Source organism: Drosophila willistoni, assembly GCF_018902025.1.
Source record: "Drosophila willistoni isolate 14030-0811.24 chromosome 2L unlocalized genomic scaffold, UCI_dwil_1.1 Seg196, whole genome shotgun sequence".
Classification (NCBI taxonomy): Eukaryota; Metazoa; Arthropoda; class Insecta; order Diptera; family Drosophilidae; genus Drosophila; species Drosophila willistoni.
Genome location: NW_025814048.1, coordinates 6,013,576 through 6,034,710, shown reverse-complemented (window position 1 = coordinate 6,034,710; position 21,135 = coordinate 6,013,576). Strand labels below are relative to the sequence as shown.

At 39.6% G+C, this 21,135-nt stretch overlaps 2 protein-coding genes across 4 annotated transcripts; one reads left to right on the top strand and one right to left on the bottom strand.

The window, feature by feature from the left end:
• Positions 1 to 355: 355 nt before the first annotated feature.
• LOC6640588 (membrane-bound alkaline phosphatase) lies at positions 356 to 4,400 on the top strand. The gene is made up of 3 exons (XM_002063211.4): positions 356 to 463; positions 2,780 to 3,933; positions 4,000 to 4,400. Exons 1-3 carry the CDS (start codon positions 391 to 393, stop codon positions 4,333 to 4,335), a joined length of 1,563 nt encoding a protein of 520 aa, XP_002063247.1. The 5' UTR covers positions 356 to 390; the 3' UTR covers positions 4,336 to 4,400.
• A 5,567-nt stretch (positions 4,401 to 9,967) lies between these two features.
• LOC6640589 (CCR4-NOT transcription complex subunit 1) lies at positions 9,968 to 21,129 on the bottom strand. 3 transcript variants are annotated; one of them, XM_023181980.2, is made up of 9 exons: positions 20,551 to 21,129; positions 19,015 to 19,221; positions 18,362 to 18,949; positions 17,773 to 18,292; positions 16,401 to 17,696; positions 12,815 to 16,287; positions 11,579 to 12,750; positions 11,157 to 11,516; positions 9,968 to 10,520 (listed from the first exon to the last, which is right to left on the bottom strand). In XM_023181980.2, exons 1-9 carry the CDS (start codon positions 20,644 to 20,646, stop codon positions 10,412 to 10,414), a joined length of 7,821 nt encoding a protein of 2,606 aa, XP_023037748.1. In that variant the 5' UTR covers positions 20,647 to 21,129; the 3' UTR covers positions 9,968 to 10,411. The 3 variants fall into 3 exon arrangements, with proteins under 3 accessions (XP_023037748.1, XP_002063248.3, XP_002063249.3); XM_002063212.4 differs by having other exon boundaries at positions 12,815 to 16,263; positions 20,551 to 21,128; XM_002063213.4 differs by lacking the exon at positions 20,551 to 21,129 and adding an exon at positions 19,324 to 19,383.
• Positions 21,130 to 21,135: the final 6 nt, after the last annotated feature.

The following is a 21,135-nucleotide window of genomic DNA, read 5'->3' as shown; positions in this document are numbered from 1 at the left end:
ATGGCAATCAGTTATACGGGTCAGCAGCCCAGAACATGGACATGGTCTCTCTCTCTGCCTCTCTGCAATGCACATGTCGTATACGTAATATAACTTTGCCAACTTGTTTGTTGGCTTTGTTGGTACAATAGGTACATATATTTTTTTTTGCCAGGCACGTGAATGGTTGGAAAATATTATATGTCTTCAGCTAATCAAACGGTCGATTTGATTTAACGTCTTTAGATTACTTACAGTCGTCTGATTAGATTTTTAGTTAGTCAATGCTAAAGATAAGGTCTTTTTGGTCTTTCGATTAGAATCGCCACCAAAATTTCAGTGCAATTTTAAAGGTTGACCTCAACGCTTGTCTCAAAAAAAATAATATTTGGCTTGCCAGGATCAATTGAAATGGCAGTTCTTCGCTTCTTAGTGCTGAGCCTCAGCCTTGTACTGCTCGGCCATTCGGTTGGAGGAGATGAATGTAAGCAAGGGCAAACACACATTTTTGTGATCAGAAAAAGAGAGAGAAAAAGAGTTTTATTTAGTGAAAATGTGATGAAGATAATTAAAAGGTTAATGCTGATAATAGCTGCAAAAATTGTGAAAAATTTTCAATAGTTTAAAGTACTTTGTACTTCCTAAAAGTCGGAGATATATTATTTGTCTTCTAGCAAATGAAGAGACACTTCTTGAAAGATCCTTTTAGACTCTAAAATTAAGATATATATTTAACGAATCTTTGAACATAAATTTTGAATTTAAAATCTTTGAAATTTATCTGAAATTGAGACATCCATTCAATATGTAACCTAAATGAAGAAAAAACACTCTTTGAAGGTACTTTTATTTAGAAATTTCAACACACGAACCTCAAATACATATTTATCATACCTTAAAAACATTAAGAAAAAACTTTCTTCTATTCAGTTTGTAAAAATTTCTAAGATAATCATTTAAAATTTTTAAAACAGAAATATAAGGCGTTTTTTAAAGAATTTTTAAGATTTAAAGATAAATTCCTTAAATACTTTAAACATTTAAGATAAACTTTCATATATGTATCTAAAAATATCAAAGAAGCTAACTTCGGCTATGCCGAAGTTTATATACCCTTGCAGTATACTTGGCAATAATATTTTTCCTTTTTGAAATTTCTTTCCCTGCAACTCAATTCATCAATACACAAACAAAATATTATTTCTCTTTTTACCACAAGTTTTTCTTCTTCCATCATTTTCTAAGCAAAGCACGGCACGCATACACATACAGTTCATGTAGCGTTGCGTCTGTGTGTGTATGCGTGTGCTCTGTTGATTTGATGATGGCAGTAGTAGGCAGCAAGCAGCGCTGCCGGCAGCGTTTGAACCGATTTATATTGACTGTAACTTGTATTCTATTTATCGGATCAGATTCAAATTTTGGGATCTGAGATTTTATATCTATTACTATCATATTGGTAAATTTCATGGGGATACTCCAATTTTTGCAAAAATGTTTCTTCTAGAGCTATATGATATAGTGGTCCGATCCCAAAGATTTTCATACTTTATCTCACCCGGGTAAAAAAAAGCTCCCAAAAAAAATCCCGATAGCATCCCGATAGCTCTTAAGATGGCTGAGTAAAACGCGTACGCACCGACGGACAGACGGACAGACGGTCAGACGGACAGACGGACATGGCTATATCGACTTAGCTTCTCATGCTGATCAAGAATATATATACTTTATGGGGTCGGAAACGTCTCCTTCTGTGCGTTACAAACATCTGACCAATTTTATAATACACTCTGCAAGGGTATAAAAAAACAGATAGAAATAGTCTTTTATCAAAGAATTTTTTAGATATACAGTAGAATCTGGTTATAACGATTATAGCGACTAAAGTTGGATGAGTGATTGGTTGGTCCCAATACAAACTTATATGAAAGGGCCTCCGGTTAGTACGTCTTCCCGATATAAAGACGAAAATCGTCGGTCCCTTGAGCGTCGTTATAACCGGATTCGACTGTATTTCTACAAATTTTCGAGTCAATCATACACAAACAGAAAGAATGAATACTTTTAACAAGCTTATTTGACTTTGAGACAACCATTTAAATATTTTAAAAACAGAAAGAATAAGTGATCTTATCTTTTTCTTTGGGAAATTGGATATTGAAAATTGGGAAAATCACAGTAAAATCCTTAAAAATCATTTCGACTTTTAAGATAACCATAACCATTCAGATAATTTGAAAACAGACAGAATGAGGGCTCTTCAAAGAGCTTCTTAAGGCTAAATTTATTGAAATCAAACAATGGAAATTTTTTGTAACTCTAAGTTCTAATAAAAAATCTCCGAAAATTCCATGACAAAGAAAGTGTCAAATATAGAAGGGGAACTTTCTTAAGACCATTTTTTCTTGGTATTATAAAATTTTTGACAGGAACTTATAAATATTTAGTATACATATATACTAAATGCATGTACCTTACTTCAGCTTGATTTAAAGTACCTCAGTTGGGGGTTTTTACTGGAATTTACTAATCCTTAGCCGCAACCTTGGGCAAAACTCTTAACTTGTTTCGAGTATTAAATTACTCTTTGATCAAGTGTTGGTTCTTTACATCGGGGTTAAAAGCAAAAAAAAAAGAAGAAAAACTTGAGAATCAACAAACAAAATAAATTTCTACTTGGAATTTAAGTGTTTAATAGGATGAATTATCGGAAGGGTCATAAAAACGTGCTGGCGATAAGCACGTCAAGATTATCAATAATCATTGGAGCACTTACCTAGTCTCTTCTAACTAATTGCAGACCATCAACGTTCCAATATTCCGATTGAATCGCATAACGTCGTTTATGAGTATGAGGGAAAGGCAGCCTATTGGCAGGAACAAGCTCAGGATACAATTTTGGCCAAATTGGCAGCTGTCGATGCTGCTCACACGAAGAAGGCAAAAAATGTGATCTTATTCATGGGCGATGGCATGTCTGTGCATACAGTTGTGGCCACCAGGAATCATTTGGGTGACAGTGCCAAGCAAGTGTACTTTGAGCAATTTCCCACCACAGGATTCGCCAAGACATACTGTGTGGATCGCCAAGTTGCGGACTCGGCATGCACATCGACTGCCTATTTGGGCGGAGTCAAGGGAAACTATGGCACTATTGGAGTAAATGCCAATGTGCCTCGTTATAGTTGCACCGAAGCCTTTAAGAGTGAGAATCAAGTGGACAGCATTGCCAAGTGGGCTCAGGATGCGGGCAAAAATGCTGGCATTGTGACAACCACCCATGTGACTCATGCCTCGCCATCTGGTGCCTTTGCCCACACCGCGAATCGCTATTGGGAGAATGATGCTGAAGTGGCAGCGGCCAATTGTAATCCCGAAGAGACGATCGATATTGCCCGCCAACTGGTCGATTGGCCAACTGGCAAAGGTCTTAAAGTTATTCTGGGTGGTGGCAAAAGGAATTTCCTTAATACCACGGTCAACGATGAGGTTGGCTATCCTGGCCATCGCACTGATGGACGCAATTTGATAAACGACTGGTTAACCGATAAGAAAGAGCAGAACGCTTCGGCCAGTTATGTTTGGAGTCGCAAGGGTCTTAGCCTGGTCGATTTGGATAATACCGACTATTTGTTGGGTCTCTTTGCCACCTCACATCTGCCCTACGATGGCGATCGTGTGAGAGGTCACTCCGAATTGGCCGATCCATCGCTGGCCGAGTTGACGGAGGCTGCCATTAAAGTTCTGCAACGCAATGAGAATGGTTTCTTCCTGTTTGTCGAAGGTGCACGCATCGATATGGCCCATCACTCGAACTATGCTCGTCGTTCGCTTGAAGATACGGCCGCCTTCGCTGATGCTGTGGCCAAGGCACGCGAAATGACCTCCGATGAGGATACACTGATTGTTGTAACTGCCGATCACGCTCATGTCATGACTGTCAATGGTTATCCGGTGGGTTAACCCTTAACTTAGATCTTTCTCCTTTCGCCATCTAACTTGAACTGTTTTCTTTTTTAGGAACGTGCAAAGGACATCACTGGCCTGACAGGCAGCAATGGCGATGATGGTCGTCCATACACCATTCTCTCCTATGCCAATGGTCCGGGCTTCTATCAAAGTTTCAGCACGGCCGAGGGTCGCAATGTCCTAACCACCAAGACCACGGACAATGTCAATTTTAGATATTCCGCCTCGATTCCCTTGTCCACCGAAACCCATGGCGGTGATGATGCCCCCGTCTATGCCACTGGGCCATATTCCCAATTCTTCAGTGGCACCTACGAGCAGACCAATATTCCCGCTCTAATGGCCCGAGCTGCTAACATTGGACCCTATGCCGATGTTGAGCCCTAAATGAGGCGAGGAGTATGTGTTTATCATTTCTAGTTGAAAGAAATTCAATTAAAAAATGCAACAGATCTAAATGACTTTCAACTGTGGGGAAGGGGGATGGTCCATTCCAATTCAATTCCTTCTAATTGAATGGCAATTGACGGGATGGTGCAACAGCAGCAGCGCAATTTCCTGCTACAGCTGCAGCTGTACTTGCAACTTGGTTGCCACCTGCTGTCTGCTGGCTATTGCCACTGATTTTATGCCTTACACTGCGACTTCAAATTCAATTAACGGCCAACGGGCCAGGTGAGATTCGTTTCGAATCGTACAGGTAGCCTCAATCGGTCAATCAGTTGTCAACAGTTCGGCTTCCACTTTTGGCTGGCAGCAATCAAGTCTTGAATCAAGAACGTGTAAAGGTAAATTAATCTAATTTTTTTTGGTCGATTTAAACAAATTTTCAGCGAACATTTGCAATTGCCATTGGCAATATAACTTGCAATTCTAACCACATTGATCTGAAATAGTAAACTAGACCAAAACTAACTAATAAGTAGTAATAGGCTCGTCAATTGTCGAATCAGTCTTACTTCCGATATATAGACAGAACAGCCCCAGAAGAACATCAGTTTTTGGTCCTTCGAGATAGTTTCAAATTAATTTTAATATGCAAATAAAACTTATATTAACTTAAAATAAGTCAACACTTAATCGTTTTCGAAAGTCCAAAGTCTGAATTATTACATGAAACTCTCAAAAGGTTTTAGCACTAAAATGTAGGAACAAAAATAATTGTTTTTTTGGTTTTGGAACGTAGTGGATTAGGGTATCCCTTAGAAAAAATGGGAACATTGCACATATCGGCGATTCTCCTGTGTCGACAGTTGTACGCATTCAAAATAAAAGAAAACCCTATATATAAACACCTTTTCATTTTGAAAAATGGAAAAACCTAAAGTTTTTGCAGTTTTTTCAGTTTATTTTCTAGAAAAACGAAGTAACTAGTACGCTACAAATACAGAATTTCCAGGAGAATTGTCCATATTTTCAAATACATTTATTTTTGTATTCCCTGGAAGTGTCAAATTCATCTTTTGATCATCTTTAACTATCGCCTAAAAGGTCTACAAGACTAAACCGATGGTTCTTTCAATCTTTTCAATCTTTTTAAATATATTAGACAAATATGGGATAAGAAATTTTTTTTAACAATTTGGAGCAAAAATTTTGACCGAAAAACTTATGTTTTTTATTAAAACTAGCTATTTTGTCATTAAAGAAAAAGTTTATTGCATATTAGTCTATTTTTTAAAAGAATGCATTATATTTTTAGAATTCAAAATTTGTTAAAAATCAAAACTGAATTGCATTAGTCTATTCCTTGAACCACCAAGCGTCGTAAAGGATCCTCAATTGAAATGGCACGAATTAATATTGATCATTAATTATAAAAAACTGTATTCTCTAGCTTAAAATCTCAACTATTAACAGTTTTAACTGGAAAATAAACTATATCTTTCTATCTGACATCTCAAAAATTTTCATTGGAAAAATATTTACGATATGTGCAAAGTTAGGATCTGAAAACGGTGTACAAAGAGTTAAATTTCTTGAAAATTTTAAAGATTTTTCAAGCTCAGTTTTTAAATTCTAGAAAATTAAGCAATTATCGGTATTGAAAAATGTTGTTATAAAATTTTGAAAAATTAAGTAATTATTGATTACATTACAAAAATATGCACGAATTGAACAAAAAAGTTACATTTTTAGGTTTAAAATTTAAATTTTGAAGTTTTTAAACAAAAACTTTTCAATAAAATTGTTTAATTTGTTTAATTTTTAGAGCAGGAAAAAATTTTTACAAACATTTGGAGCAAAAAAAAAAATTAAATCGATGAAAAATTCTGTACACAGTCCTGTCTACTTAAATTGACTCTTGTGACGCTATCATATTTCAGTCAGTTAATGTCCTTAGCCAAATATTTAGCCATTGCTAAGTATTCGAGAAATTCAGAGGTAAATTTTCAACCAAATTAAGTTAACGATGCGTAAATTTTCGACAAGTTAAGGTATTTATTCCCTTTGAAATCAGTTGAGTTATCTATAAGTTTGTAGGTAGTTAAGGAAAGGAAAGGAAGATACAAAAGCATATCTTAAATTATTAAATGGACAGATAGTTTTGGGATGGCATACACACACACTAACACACACATATGCTATGGACATCCTATGGGTATCTACTATAAATGCAAATGTTTTAGTTAAACTTCTCCGTTTTGGGTTGAAAAGCATTTAAATTCATTTTCGTAGCAGGACGTAGAGGATTATTTAGAAACAGAAGCGGAGAATGGTGGACTGGGGGGGAATGGAAGGGGCTGTGTGGCAAATTTCAATTAGAATTAGGCACCCAACCGGAGTAGAACAGCGGCAGGTGTCACTCGTTGTCGTCATCATATGTGAGGAGGAGAGATTGGAGATGAGAGTTTAGAGATTGAGTTATGTTTTCCAATTTGCTCTTCGTATGTTTGGTGCAATTTTTGGCCAATTTCCGTTGCCCATTTCAATCTAACGAGATTACTTTTTAATTTGTATACCAAGAAGCAAAAAAAAAAAAGAAAATACGCAGAGGAGGCGGAGGACATTATGAAGAAGAAAAACTTGTCTTCTGCAAGTGGCCAGTGCAAGAGCCTAGAAACTGGGTCACCAGCAATACATACATACATATGTATGTGTGTATGTATGTACATGTATTTATGTGTGTATCTACACTCTAGCAACAGCAACTGGGCCAGGGATGGAGTGAGGAAGTTTCTGTTTCTCTATTACTTTCTATGTGTATGTACATATGGGTAGATAAAAAAAAAAAAACAAGAAATAATATGTATAAAAAAAACAAGAAAAAAATACTCTGTGGCAACAGCATATACAAAAGAAACAAGAAGCAAAGGAAAGGAAAAAAAAATTATGCTCCCAAACTAATGGCGCTGACTCAGCCAAATGAAAAAGAGAAGCGAAAAAAAAAAATACTGAAAAAGCTTTCGAGCGCTACAAAAACTAGCAAAGCAAAAGCAAAGAAACAAATACATACACACACAAGGCTAAACACGTGACTGTGTGCTATGGCGTTGGCGGTGGCAGCGGCAGCTACTGGGGGAGGGAGAAAGCTTTTTAACGAAACTCTTGCTCTCTCTCTCTCTCTCCCTCTTGCACGCTCATTCTCTGTAAGTAGTGCGCGCGCGTACTTCTAACTACATTCAAACGCAATGAAAAAAGCTGCCGCTGCTGCTGCCAACGGGCTTTTTGTATCTTACGGATACACAAACACACATACACACACATAAGCATAGCATTTATATACCAAATACTGGGCAGCGGCAGCAGGGGAATTTTGCGCAGCGACGTCGACGTTAAGTGTGCCACATTTTTTTATGTTGTTGCTGCCGCTGCCCGCCCTTGTCGCCGACGTGGTCGTCGTCGTCGTTGTCGTCGTTATGGTTATGGTTGCCAAGCGGTCATACATACAGATACATCAGATACAGATACAGCTACAGCTAACAGTCATAGCTACAGAGATACAGATACTCGTTGTCGTTTCGAGTATGACAAATTCATGTGAATTGGCAAGCAACTATGACTCTGGCTATGACTGCAGCATTTCAATTAATGCTGAATTCGTGTCACACACAGACACACACACACATACACACCAGTACAGTGAATAACACATTCTCTTACAATAGATACATTTGTAGTTGTTGTTGTTGGAACCAAAGCTCCCTTATGTGTGCATTTTATCGACATTTTCGTTGCGGGCCTTGTTTACTTAACCCAAATGCCAGGTCCCAACCCATGTCGACGCCTCCCACCTTCTCTGGTCTCCATCGTACACAACTTTCCTCTAAGGGGCCTCTACTTATGTAAGCCTGGGTGCGGAAATGGGCTACATGTATGCTTATGTATAATATATAAAGATATACATATATATATACATACATATGTATATAATAGTCCCCTCCACATACACAGAGAAACACATCTGCTCCAATAAAATGAGCTTTTTTAAGTGTGCTTACTCCCACTCCGCGACCTACGCCCCTACTACTCCACTTTATCTCTCATTCTATCTTTTTATACAGCCCCTCATCCCCCCACCACCTCAGTCAATCGCTTTTATATATACACACAAAAACAAATGGATATTTTTTTAAAATTTTGCCATTTATACATTTATTTATATATATATATATTTATATTGGATTCACTTAAATAATAATTTTACTTATTTCGATAGTAATGGGTTTTTTTTTTCTTCAGATTTACTTTACTTTTTGTCGTAGCTTTATCGGTTTCTTCAGATGAATGTGTAGTGTATTATCGTTTTTTTTCGGGTGGGGAAGGGGGAAGGATTCTGCTGGTGATAAGCCATGAATGCCTGTACATGGGTAGCGTGAGGGGCAGGGATAAGGGACGAGAAGGCGATATGATATCCGCCAATGACATTGAGTTTAGAATATTCGTTTTACAAATTCCATAAAATTCAATATATATTATATATAGTTAATAATAATAATTATTGTTAATTATAAAGTTTGTATTCGTTTAGAAAACAATTAATGGGTTTTTCAGGCATTGTTGTTGCTGTTGTTCTTGAGTTCTTCATATCGTTTTGTTTTTCTTTTAGTCTAAAAACATAGGAATAAGCTTTAAAAGTTACTGATTTTCGGCTTCCATTTTGCATCTCTGTCTATATATATATATATATATATATATATACTCAATTCAAATCGATTTACATTTACGTATTTCTATATATATAATTTGTTTGCGTTTTTATATATATATATATATGTATGACTTTGTTTTTAACTTTACATTATGGATAATATATATTTGTTTAACAAGCATTTTTTGGAAAAGGAAACTAAAGAATTGTGTGTATGAGGATCAATAATTGTTTGTTGGAATAGATTTTAAAGCCAGTTTCAAGTGTATTAGGTATATGCTAAAAATATGAATAAAAAATTAATTAATTACACAAAAATCGTTCATAGGAAGAATATCAAAAATATTTGCGAGTTTACAGTTTAAAAAATAATTCGAGAAATCATTTAAACTCTGAAGGCAAAAAAGAAAAATAATATATATATATGTATAAAAAGAAAAGACTAAAAGAATCAAAAACTATATGTATACCTATACGTTTGTGTCATACATAGATGCTATGACTTGCTGCTGAGGACATTTTCTTGACTTTACACAAATCATATATATATATATAATATAAAAAGAGAAGGGGGGGTCGGGTCGGTCTTTATCATTGTTTGATTTTTGTGTGTTTTTCAGCTATAAATATATGTATCATCTATCATCCATCATCTCACCCTATAAGAGAGGAGTTACAATGCAAATTGTTTATGAACATATGATATAAATACATATATATATATATATCTCAATTTATATATATATATGTATATGTGTGGCGACTGCTGCTTGCTTGTTTGGCTGTTGCAACATATTTACATTTGAGTTTGTTTTTGCTAGTTTTTCTGTTTTACTTTTTTTTCCATATACAACATCATTTTCGTTTTGCAATTTTTTTGGTTGAAAATATTTCGTTTCAGTTTTTTCTTTTTTTTTGTTTACATTTTGTTTTTCTCGTTTTGTTTTTGTTTTTTTTTTTGTTTTTTACACATAAATCCATCCATTTATCCCTAATTCGTATATTTCTTTATATAATACAATTCAATTCAAAATTTGCATCGTTTTTTTTGGTTCTCGGATTTCTTCTTTCGATTGTTCTTGATTCTCCTCGAGGCCTTGATTTCTCATCCGTGTTGCTGTTGCTGTTGTTGTTGTTGATGTTTCTTTTTCCCCTTTTTCTTTTGTTGTTGTTGTAAATACCACTGTTTACTTAAAAAAGAAAACGCAAAATACCAATCACTAAAAAACTATAAACACACACACTTCATTCAATTGTGAGATAATTGGCCGGCCTTGGTTGTTCTTGGTGAAGATGAAGATGATGATGCTGGTAATGTCTACGTCTCTGGGCACAGACCTCCAGACAAAAGCGTCGAACTGTAGCGTTTTCTCAGTTAATATTGACCACCTCCTGATTCTCGCCATCAACAACGGCCATGTTGAGCTGTTGATTCACACCCGATTTGGCCAAACATGAACGGGCCACAGATTCGAAGAGTCTAAGAGAGAAATATTTGATAAAAGGGATAAGAAAAAAAAAACCGTTTAAAATTTAATTGGATTTGCTTACACTAAAATATTTTGTACACTTATGACCAAAATTATCGCATTCTCCATTCATAATTGTTAAAATTTCGTAACTAAGATATCAAAAATGTTGGAAATGAAGGAGAGGATGAAGGATGAAGGGGAGGATGGATTGGAAATAGGGAGAGGGTAGGTATATAAAAATGCCTAACTTAAAATCCTCTAAAATCAAACGATTTCTTGCGATATATAATTTTGAAAACATACAGCTAAAATATTTTTTAAAACTTAAATTAAACGAAAACTTTCTTAAGGTTTGACTTAATTAAATTTATACGGCATCTTTTTTTCTAATTTCATTTAATTCTCCATTACGTTACAAAGGAATTTAAGAAAAAATGTTAAATTGTTCTCAAAATGTGTTGTGGGGTTCATTGGTAATACATACAACTTATAAATATAATTGAGTCGAATGAGATCGATGTTTCTTATATACACATATATATTAAATATATATATATATATCGAGTCTTCGTTTATGCCAATGTAAATTTCTTAGTTTATCCTTAGCTTTCTAATTAACACAGGTCACCCTCTACTCTACTCACTTGGTTATCTCCGGTGCACAATGGACGAAATCATGATCCCAAAATTTGTAAATCGGATTCTTGATTAGCTCAATGAAGGTGATTAACAATCCCCATGGATGTGGACGATTAACAATCAAACGCTCGAGCAGAACACGTGTAATTTGCTCCTGAATGGCCTCTGAATTGGCTTCGGCAAACAGATGAAGGACCGCACAACTAAAGTAGTGCGTATGACTGTTTGGATAACGCAATTGATTGGCAATGGCATTGAGGAACAAATAACGTCCTTCGGTATCCAGATCGACAGCTAAATTCTGGAAAATATCCATGTGTGCGCTATGGGCAATATTTGATGTGTTGGGTACAAAGTTTTTGTTTCTAAAAAAAGAAAAAATAATTATAATTGGCTTGAAGTTGAAGCAATAAAAGATTTTACTCACCTGATGAGAGCTATGGCCTGTGTGCCCACATACATGACGAGAGCATTCATTAGGGTCATGTTGTAGCGCGTTGCTGGTTCACTTGTGACCTGCAGATGACCACGCAATTCCGATAGGAAGGTGACCGGCGCTCTGGCCTTTAGATATGAATCCAGATCCTTCTTAAAGTTGGGTGGCTGAATGTTCATAATGTAGCTACTAAGGACCTTGGGAGCATTGCTGCTGTCCGAGAGCATGTCCACCTTAAGATTGGGTGTGAAAGGATCGGGTAGTCGCATATTCCGTGGAAAGGCCGACAATATAATATTGCGCATTTGGACACAATTGGGTGGAATGGTGTCACAGAAGCCAAAGTGATAATCACACAGGAATTCAGGGAAATCATGGAGCAAAACAAGAAGAACGCGCAGCGTTCCTTTGTAGAGCAATTGAACGGGTTTGCCCAATTCGGTATTACGCAGGAATGGGGCCAAATACTTGAAGAGATCCTGCAGCAATTGGGCATACAATGGCCAACCTTTTTGTCCGGGTATTTGGACGAGAATCCGTCCCAGGAAGACACGATGGGAAATGAGCTCCAGCCAGGCAAAGCAAAAACCAGGAGCCACACTTGGATTCAGCAGGTGATAGGTATAGGCAAAGGCCGACACAATGCTATGCATCAGGGACTCCATAACGACATCAGCCGAACATAATTCCATAAAGAGCATCATGAAGAATCGATGATAGCCAACCTGCTGGAAACCAACGCCACGCATCTCGTGATCCTTGAGCAGTGTGCCCAATACAATGCCCAATACCTTATTGAGCAAGTTGATTTTTGTTGTCGGATTGCCAGCTTCGCCAGAGTGACGCACCAGCATGGCAATTAAATGGACAAATGCATCGATCCATTGGAATATCTTGTTCTTGGCCTGATTAATGGGAAGTGTTGGCTCGGCAAACATGCGATACACAACATCCGTGCAAATGTGTGTGGCCTGACGGAAGAATCGTGTAATCAGATCGTCTGTCTTCAGTATGCCATAGGTGTTCATCTTTTGGACAAAGGCGCTGAAATTGCGAGCATCTCGATTGGTCTGTTGATTCTGTTGTGTATAAAGAGCTACCCAATCCTTGAGTAGAAATTCGGTCTTCTCTTGCAAACCAGGTGGATCATCTGTGTCGCATGACTACAAAGAGAAAAAGAAGCAAGTTTAGTATAAGGAAACATCTAAATAAAGACAAACTACTCACCCTTACATGATGCATGCCAGAGTGTATGTAAGTGGAGGCTCCAGCCAAGTAACGTTCGCTGGCGTTGAATGGACTGTAGTCGTTGGTATTATTGAAATTGCCCGACCACAGTGTCTCGATGGCATTCACTATACACTCGGGATAACGATGCCGATGCTGAGTCAATCTGCCCAACAATTCGACAGTTGCCATGAATTCATTATCGGAAACAATATTAATGGCCCGATCTTCCATAATCAAGCGCTCTAGCAGAGCAATGCCAAACGATATGGCCACATAATTATTGCCATTCTCCATGCAATCTCGCAGCATGCCATCGAATTGATTAAGATTCACAAAATGTGAAGTGATCAGGGCACGAGCCGCTTCCACGTTGTAACGAACTTCTTCGCGTATATCAAAGAAACACTTTGTGACGGCCCGCTCAGTGTTGGGGGCACCGAAGCTGTTGTGCAACAAGCTGAGAATTCTCAAGTGTATGTCCCGATAGAGCTTCATCTGCTCCATGTGATCTTGCACATTGACCAAACCCTCGGTAAGGCCCTCCACTGCTCGGGTCAGGAGATTGAAAGCGGACTCATGGTCACGCAAACGACGAGTGGCCATCAGGGCATTAAGGAGCATATGCATCTTGCTTGCCTGCAACTGAAGAGTGGGCATATTGATGGCTGTGTTCATGAAGGCTTCCATTTTACCAGCCACCTCGGCATAGACCATGCTGCTCTCATCATTGGCAAACACATTCGGTGGTGGCAGATCCTGCGGCTTGGGTGTGAACAGAGCAATATCCCTATCACTCATCTGTTGAAATCCCGGAATGCTGCGGGCAAATTCCGAATAGACCGCAAACAGGGGAGCCGGGGCGGGGCCCACCTTTAGACGCACTGCCTCGGGCAGGCGCTCCTGCTGGTAGTTTAGAATTTGCGTATCCACAAACCGATTGCCTTCTTCGCGGGCAATTTTGCGTGTCTCAAAGTCTGTGGATAGACGTCGATCAATCTCAAGGGCTGACTTCTCAGCGGATGTCTTTTGAATGAAGGCGCAGACCAATTCAACATTTTCATTGGCTAGCTGAGCACAGGCGGCCTGAATTTCTGGCACACTTGGCATTCCAGTCAATGGTGAAATGAAGGCCTTGTGCAAATTTTGACTTATGGCCCGAGCAATCTCATCTTTGCCCGTTATCATGGCCATGCCGGCAGCTAGATTACGTACCATCTGGTGAGCAGCGGTCCGCATGCGATTCTCATCCGCATCGAGAGCGAAATCTTTGCGTATAATCTGTTCGGTGGTGGCACAGGCAATCCTTATGCTGCGATCTACCACCGGCTGAAGCCAATCGGTAATTGTGCGCTCCATGGCATTGACCACAATGTGTTTGATGCCGGGATTGGCGTGCAGAAATGGTATATTGGGTGGTAGGACCAACTGCTGGGCAATCAATTGGAAATTGCTCACATTCACATCAACATAAGAGTAACGCGGCTCGGGTGGCGGCAAAATCACTTGACTGGGATCTGCTGGAAGATTGGGTGAAGCCACTGAACCCGAATTATTATTTGCTCCACTCATCATCATGGCTGCGGCGGCAGCTGCTGCTGCCTGTGCGTCCACATCGGTGGGCGGTGGTACTTGCTGCTGCTGCTGCTGTTGAGGTGGAGGCGGTGCTTGTGCTTGTTGTTGCTGTTGAGGTGGTGGTGGCTGCTGCTGTTGTTGCTGCTGTGGTGGTGGTACCACTGGCGGTGGTGCTACTACGGGCACTGGCTGCTGCTGTTGTTCTATCTGCTGTTGTTGTTGTTTGGGCTTTGGCTGCGACATTTGCTGCTCAATAAGCAAAGCTCGTTGGGGATCCTTCAGGTAGATCACTGGCTTTAGCTTGGCCAGCTCCAGATTGAGTGTCTTGCACAAAACTTCAATTTCAAATTTCAAATTCAATTTTAACTCTGGCTCCTGATGCAATTCACCAAGAACATACATAATGCCCATGGTCCAGGGATTGGGTGAACGGAAGATTCTCGATTTTGCCGATGATTCGAGAATCTTTGCCACAAATGGCACCACAAAGAGTAACTCTTGCTGTCCCTTATGATAGGCCTCGGCAAGCAGGGATTTCAAATCCAAATCCAATTGCAAAATGGGTCGATTCCGTCCCAATGTCATCATGCCCAACCAATGGCCCAGATTCTTGAGCAAACTGCGATCTGAGAAATTGATGACACCCTTGTCCGAGCGTAGCAAGACTTTAATATTGCGCAATGTCTCCTTGGTCACAAATCGATTGATTTCACCGTTTTTCAGAGCATCCAGAAAGTTGTAGTAAAGCGTATGGAAATTAAACTCCATGGAAGCACGCTTCAGCACCAGATATTGAGCCAACCAAGGCCAATACTCTTTGGTCATAATCTCCTTGATCTCATCACATTTCTGGGGTATATTCAATTGGCTAAGATTGTTGAAAATGAAAGCTGTCTTATCCTGCACTGGCTCCGGTGGCACAGTCACCTTCTCCTCCTGATTTGCCACCAGCAATGTGTCTATATTTGTGGCATTGGCTATGGATTTCATCCGTGTGGCATGGGAGACAACAAGCGAAGTCTTTTGGCCGATTGCTACAGCGCCACTACCACCAGCGCCCGGTGGAATTGTAGCCGGGGGCATTGCATTGGTCCTATAAAGTGGTGGTTCTGCAGCCCCTCCCGCTCCTGCAGAAGCTAGCACCGATGGTATAGTATTGCTTAGACCAATTAATTTCTGTGGTGGAGGCTCCTGGCCATGGATACCATATTCCACATACTGAATCAGATGCGGCGGAAAGTCATTGAAGTGGGGTATGGAACGGATATGTTCGCAATATTTGTTGTACGTATGCAAACGGGTCTTAAACCGATCCAGAGCTGTGACTCCAAAATAATAGAGTTTAGAACCATCGGGTTTGCGTAATGCATCCAAAACACATCGTAACGATAGACCCAAGGCCACAAAAGTCGGCACTAGATTGCGATCGATAATGCCGCCAAAGAGTTGGGCTGTGATTTGCAATTCCTTCTCCGGGTACTGGCAAAAGAAGCGATACTCTTCAAACAGATTCCGAAGCATGCACAGAAACACATCCTGTTCCCGGCGACTGGAGGACTCTTTGAAACGCTGCAATATGTCCAAGACCTCATCGATGGAAAGCGTTGGATTTGGCTGATGATTGTAGATACGTTGGAAATATGAATTGACCTCATCTTCCACTTCCTTTGAGACAGGTATTTGTAGATCACCCATAACTGGATTGTTGGGATTTGGTGGCGTCGGTGTGGGTTGCTGTTGTGGATTTGTTGGTGGTCCAGACGGGAGCATTCTTCCCAAATTTGGTCCTACTTGAGGCGGTGGTGCCGGTGGCATTTGCATAGGATTCAATGGATATGGACTAGCGCCTGGATTCATAAGTCTTGATGGAGATGCTGGAGTAGTAGAAACCAAGTTATCTAAATGAGATACGGATACACGGATAGGATGCCAAATTACAACACACGCACACACACACACTCGGACACAGCGACTAGAAACTACATATATATTAAAGAAGAGATGTACTTACTCAGCATGTTGTTAAAGTTGAACGCTCCATTTGGACCGCCGCCCAAATTGAGTCCAGATAGATTGTTAGACATATTTGTAAGGGGATCCATGCCGGGTCCAAACATTTGCTGAGCATTTAAATTTCCTGAGAATGATGGCTGCTGTTGCTGCGGCGGCGGCACTGGTGGTGGACCAGATCCTGGTACAATGCCTCCGGGTAAATCCATACCCCGATGGCCACGTAGGATATTTGGCGGTGGCACCGGCGGCACTAGACCCACTTGTGGACCTCCTGGCTGCTGTTGTTGTTGCTGCTGCTGCTGCTGTTGCTGGGCACGTGCTTTAGTTGCCATTATAGCCATATTGGCTGTCATTTGCATAATAATCTCGGGCATTTCCGGCTGCATGCAGCTATTGATACACGACTGCAGGCAATTGATCATTGTGGTCACTGTTTCGGGCAAGAGTTGAGCCTGCTTGGGTGGCAACTGATCTTCTGGAATTTTCGCATTGGCCACTTGGGGGCATCGCCTTTGCATTACTTTGATCATTGCCTGCATAAATGGTTCGCCATGCTCTCGAATCTTATCGCTTAGCCATTTCTCTAGCTTTAAATACTCTCGCCTCGACGCAAGGCACGCCAAATCGATTATAAACAAAAAGGATCGAGCATTAAGGAGCGACGACAGCGCCTTCAAATCCTGGGCGAGATCAAGGATACGTGATAATTTCACCTGATCAAACTCACCGCCCCTAAGATACCATTCGGACATAGCATTCATAATATTTGGACGCAGCACGAAATTCGTAGAGCTCCAGGCGCTGGCCAGTATCACATTTGAATTGGGATGATTGCCCAAAAAGGTGGGTATCAACTGATTAAAGAGATCCTGACGCAACGGCGTCAGCGGGGGACTGATTTGCAGGAGTGCCAGGAATAGGACATCGGGGCAATTCTGTGCTGGGAATTTGAAAAGCTCATGGACCTGTGTATAATAACCCTTGTCGGCAATAGAGAGCAGTAGTTCGATCAAATGCATGGATTTCCATGCTGCTATCTCCTTGTTGTCAGCATCGGGTGCCGTTTTCAATACATCCAATGACGGCTGACTGAACACATAGTCGGCAAAGGAAAAGAGATCAGGATTCTTTAAAATTGTCGTTATCAATGACAATTGACCCTCAATATTTGCCCAATAGCGATAAATGCATTCTGGATGTGGAAAAACTGGCGATTGGGTTGCCAAACGAAAAATGGTTAACAGCAAATCAAGGCCAATACGATCTTTCAGAATAAATTCGGGATGATCGAGTTCTGAAACGGGAGGGGGAAAACACAAAAATATTCATTAGGCACATTTGGAAATTCACAAAGGTAATAGAAGACCTACCCATGCAAACATCTTTCCAGTTAAGCTGGGGCACAAGCTCCTTGAGTGCCTGGACAAAAACATCCGGCTTCCAGGTCTGTGTTGCATCGGTCGTCTCCTTTTTGTCCTTGGCACTCTTATCACTGGAACCAGTGGATAAGCCATCAGTAGCTCCGCCTTCATTGTTGTTGCTACTGTTGCTGCTGCTGCTGCCGCCGGCATTCTGTTGCTGCTGTGTCTGATTTTGTGATGATGCTGCTCCAGAAGCGCTGTTACCAGCATTGCTACCTCCTTGTCCTTGGCCTGGCCAAAAATTGCCTGGTGTCGGTAAATTTACATTACAATCGAGCAGCGATGAGTGCCGCCGGCACATGAGACCAACAATTTTTGCCACATCTTTAGGCTGTAGGTCGGCTCCACGTTCCCGGGTAGTGCTGCCTGATGAAATATGGTTCTTGCACTCTTCAACGCTTGATGTAAAGTCGTAACCGATTTCAAGGATTAAATTCATCCAAGATGTGTCCATAATATTATTTTTACCCTGTCAGAATAATTATGTAAGTATTAAATGAGCACAAAGCTGCTGCTAACTGTAGACAAATCTAATTACCTGGCTTGAAAATATTATCTCGCATAAATGGTCATAGATATCCTCAATTCCAACTTCATTCAAAGTATCCGCATCTGTAGTGACGGTGGTATTATTGTTGCTAGTTGTGCTGCTACTGGCCGTCGTTGTTTCAATTCCAGGTCCAGTCTCCGTCTCTGCATCAGTTTCGCCTGGTGATGCTTGCACTGATCCTACAATCGACTGCGTCGCCGTAGTTTTCGTTGTTCCGTATAGAAACGGGGCCAATATTAAGGGCACCGTCTGTCGCGGAAACTCTTCACGTAGTTTATTTAGAAATTGTCCCTCCAGTTGCGGTGTGACAAACTCGTTTAAGCAACTTAGCAAATATTGCAATAAATCAGATGAGATATCTTGCAGACCACTGGCTGCAGCCGATGCTGATCTATTGTTATTGCCCAAATATGAATCAAGCAGCTCTGGCAACGAACTGCGTAAGTTATCACGGGCCGATTGCTGTAACTCTGGATACGAGGAATGGGTCACAGCCAAGGCAAAAATGCACTCACAAAGTTTATTAATGCCAGTCAATCTGGATACTTGACCAATTAGCTCTGTTGGCTTAACGGTCTACATAAAATAATGGGAACAGTTATATATATATATAAGGATGTACATCTTTTTAAAAATCTTACCTTTTGGTTGGCGGCAAAATGCTGATCAACGGCAAAACAAATACTGGACACAAATGAAGAGCTCTGCAATTGACGCTCCAAAATTGCTCCAAGCAGTTTGGCCTGCCACTGGGAGGTGCTATTCGGTTTTGGATCACTAAAGTTGAGCACGGTGAACAGATGTCGCAGTACGCTGCGGTCCGCCTCGAGGCCGAAATCTTGTATGAACTAAACCACAGAAAAGAAATTAAATCAAATATTTTTGAGAATTTATGATATAGATATTCAAAAGTTCGGTTTGATCTGTATCTATAGGCAAAAGTCCGTTACCTTTGCATGTATTTGCATATTTACTCGGGCAGCAGCTTTTGGTGCTGCCTGTGAGCAAGGACACAGACACATTATAAAAAAAGAAAATAAAAACAAAACGAAATAAAATGATCGAAAATAATATCGTCTTTGTATTTTTTTTTTTTTTTTTAATTTTAATTTTTATTTGATTTTACATCTCGCACAACTACAAATTTTGTCAGGTTTTGAAATGCCTGTTGAAAAGTGTTTGAAAAGTCGCCATCTCCTACGATGTACAACACTGGATTTTGGCCTGAAGAAAAATTTCTATTTCATCTTATTTATTTCCCTTTAGAGTTTTTTTTGCAATTTGTTTTTTTTCGTTTTAATGTTGCCGCAGTATCTAGATGGCTTACGTTTGGAATATTGAACATACAAATAACTTATCGCTTGGAGTTTTCATACATACATATGTCCCCTTTTTCGTTTTATACCTTTTTTTTGCATCGTACAAGAGCAGAGAAAGGGGCAAAGGGGGTTCAACAAAAGAAAGGATATTACAAAAAGCAAACATATTTTAATTAGCCTTACCTATACTTTGTTTAACCTGTGTATACTTATACGAAATCCAAAAAAAAAAAACGAATTTTAATTGGTTTTTTTTTTGTAGGGGGCAAAAACCCCTTCCTTTTTTTTTGCTTTTGCGTTTCGCACTTTCAAGTTCAGTTTTGGTTCTTTTTGCACAATTCCAATACAAATTCGATAGTTTAAAGGTGGCCAGAGGCCTGATTATGGTTTATATTTAACAATTTTCCTAATTTGATACATTCTAAATAACTTTTAACTTAACAAACAGCAACTCGCGCAACGCCGTGCAGAGAAATTTTCGGATACCAAGAAACAAAAAAAATAAGAAAAAAAATTGTAATGGCGTCGGCAAAAATGCATGAGCGAGTGAAATGGCAATAGTGCTGATATGGCCAAAGCTTTACAACACTGGAAGCTTGCCCCTACCCCCTACAAATGAGCTGTGCAAAATTCTCCAACACTAGGACTTGGATGTTATTGTTGTTGCCCAGTACACTCATGCAAACATATACACTTATATATTTAAATAAATACATATATGGTATATGTATATATGGCTATGGACATGTGTGCGTTATTTTTATTTAAATGCCAACAACAACAAAGGAAACAAGGTTAATAAAACACGTTGGAGCTGGGTCTTTTTTTTTGTTTTTGGGTCACGGAGAGATGACATACCTGCTTTATACTTTCGTTGGTTTCATTAAAATTTCGCTTGTTCACGTATTTGACCAAACTTCGTATGTGAATTAGCGGTATCGCCTCCTGTCTCATAATTCTACGTATCAAATTGTCAATTGTTCAACGGATTTCTACGTCTCTTTTCTCTTTCGCTGTCTCTTGTCTTGGCCGTCTGTGTGCTTCAATGTGTGGGGATGTGCGTATGTGTGTGTTCACGTATGTGTGGGTCGGGTTGGACTTGGACGTTAAAAAAAAATTGTTGCTTCTTCTTGGCCTTTCCGTTTTTGATTGCGGCGCAAAAGAAATTTATTTAGTATAAGTTTTTTTTTGTGTTTGTTGTTGTTGTTGTATTTCTTGTTCTTGTTTGTATGTTCGCTATAAGCAGGGCCCAGTGGGCCCTCCAGCATATCTACATAGCAATTGACTGCATTTATTATATTTGTCACAAATTCAGCCACAAGTGGAAATCACAAGTCATTCTCATTTTCACTCGCTTTCTCGTTTCGATGTCGTTAACACTATATAATACAATAACTTTTTTCTTAGTTGTAGCTCACGTAATGATTTTTCGCTTTCAATTCC

Coding starts and splice junctions, on each gene's coding strand:
- LOC6640588 (XM_002063211.4), top strand. CDS start 391: ATGGCAGTTCTTCGCTTCTTAGTGCTGAGCCTCAGCCTTGTACTGCTC. Junction 464..2,779: donor TTCGGTTGGAGGAGATGAAT/GTAAGCAAGGGC, acceptor AACTAATTGCAG/ACCATCAACGTTCCAATATT. Junction 3,934..3,999: donor TGACTGTCAATGGTTATCCG/GTGGGTTAACCC, acceptor TTTCTTTTTTAG/GAACGTGCAAAGGACATCAC.
- LOC6640589 (XM_023181980.2), bottom strand. CDS start 20,646: ATGAGACAGGAGGCGATACCGCTAATTCACATACGAAGTTTGGTCAAA. Junction 18,293..18,361: donor AGATAATATTTTCAAGCCAG/GTAATTAGATTT, acceptor TTATTCTGACAG/GGTAAAAATAATATTATGGA. Junction 16,288..16,400: donor CAACTTTAACAACATGCTGA/GTAAGTACATCT, acceptor TATCTCATTTAG/ATAACTTGGTTTCTACTACT.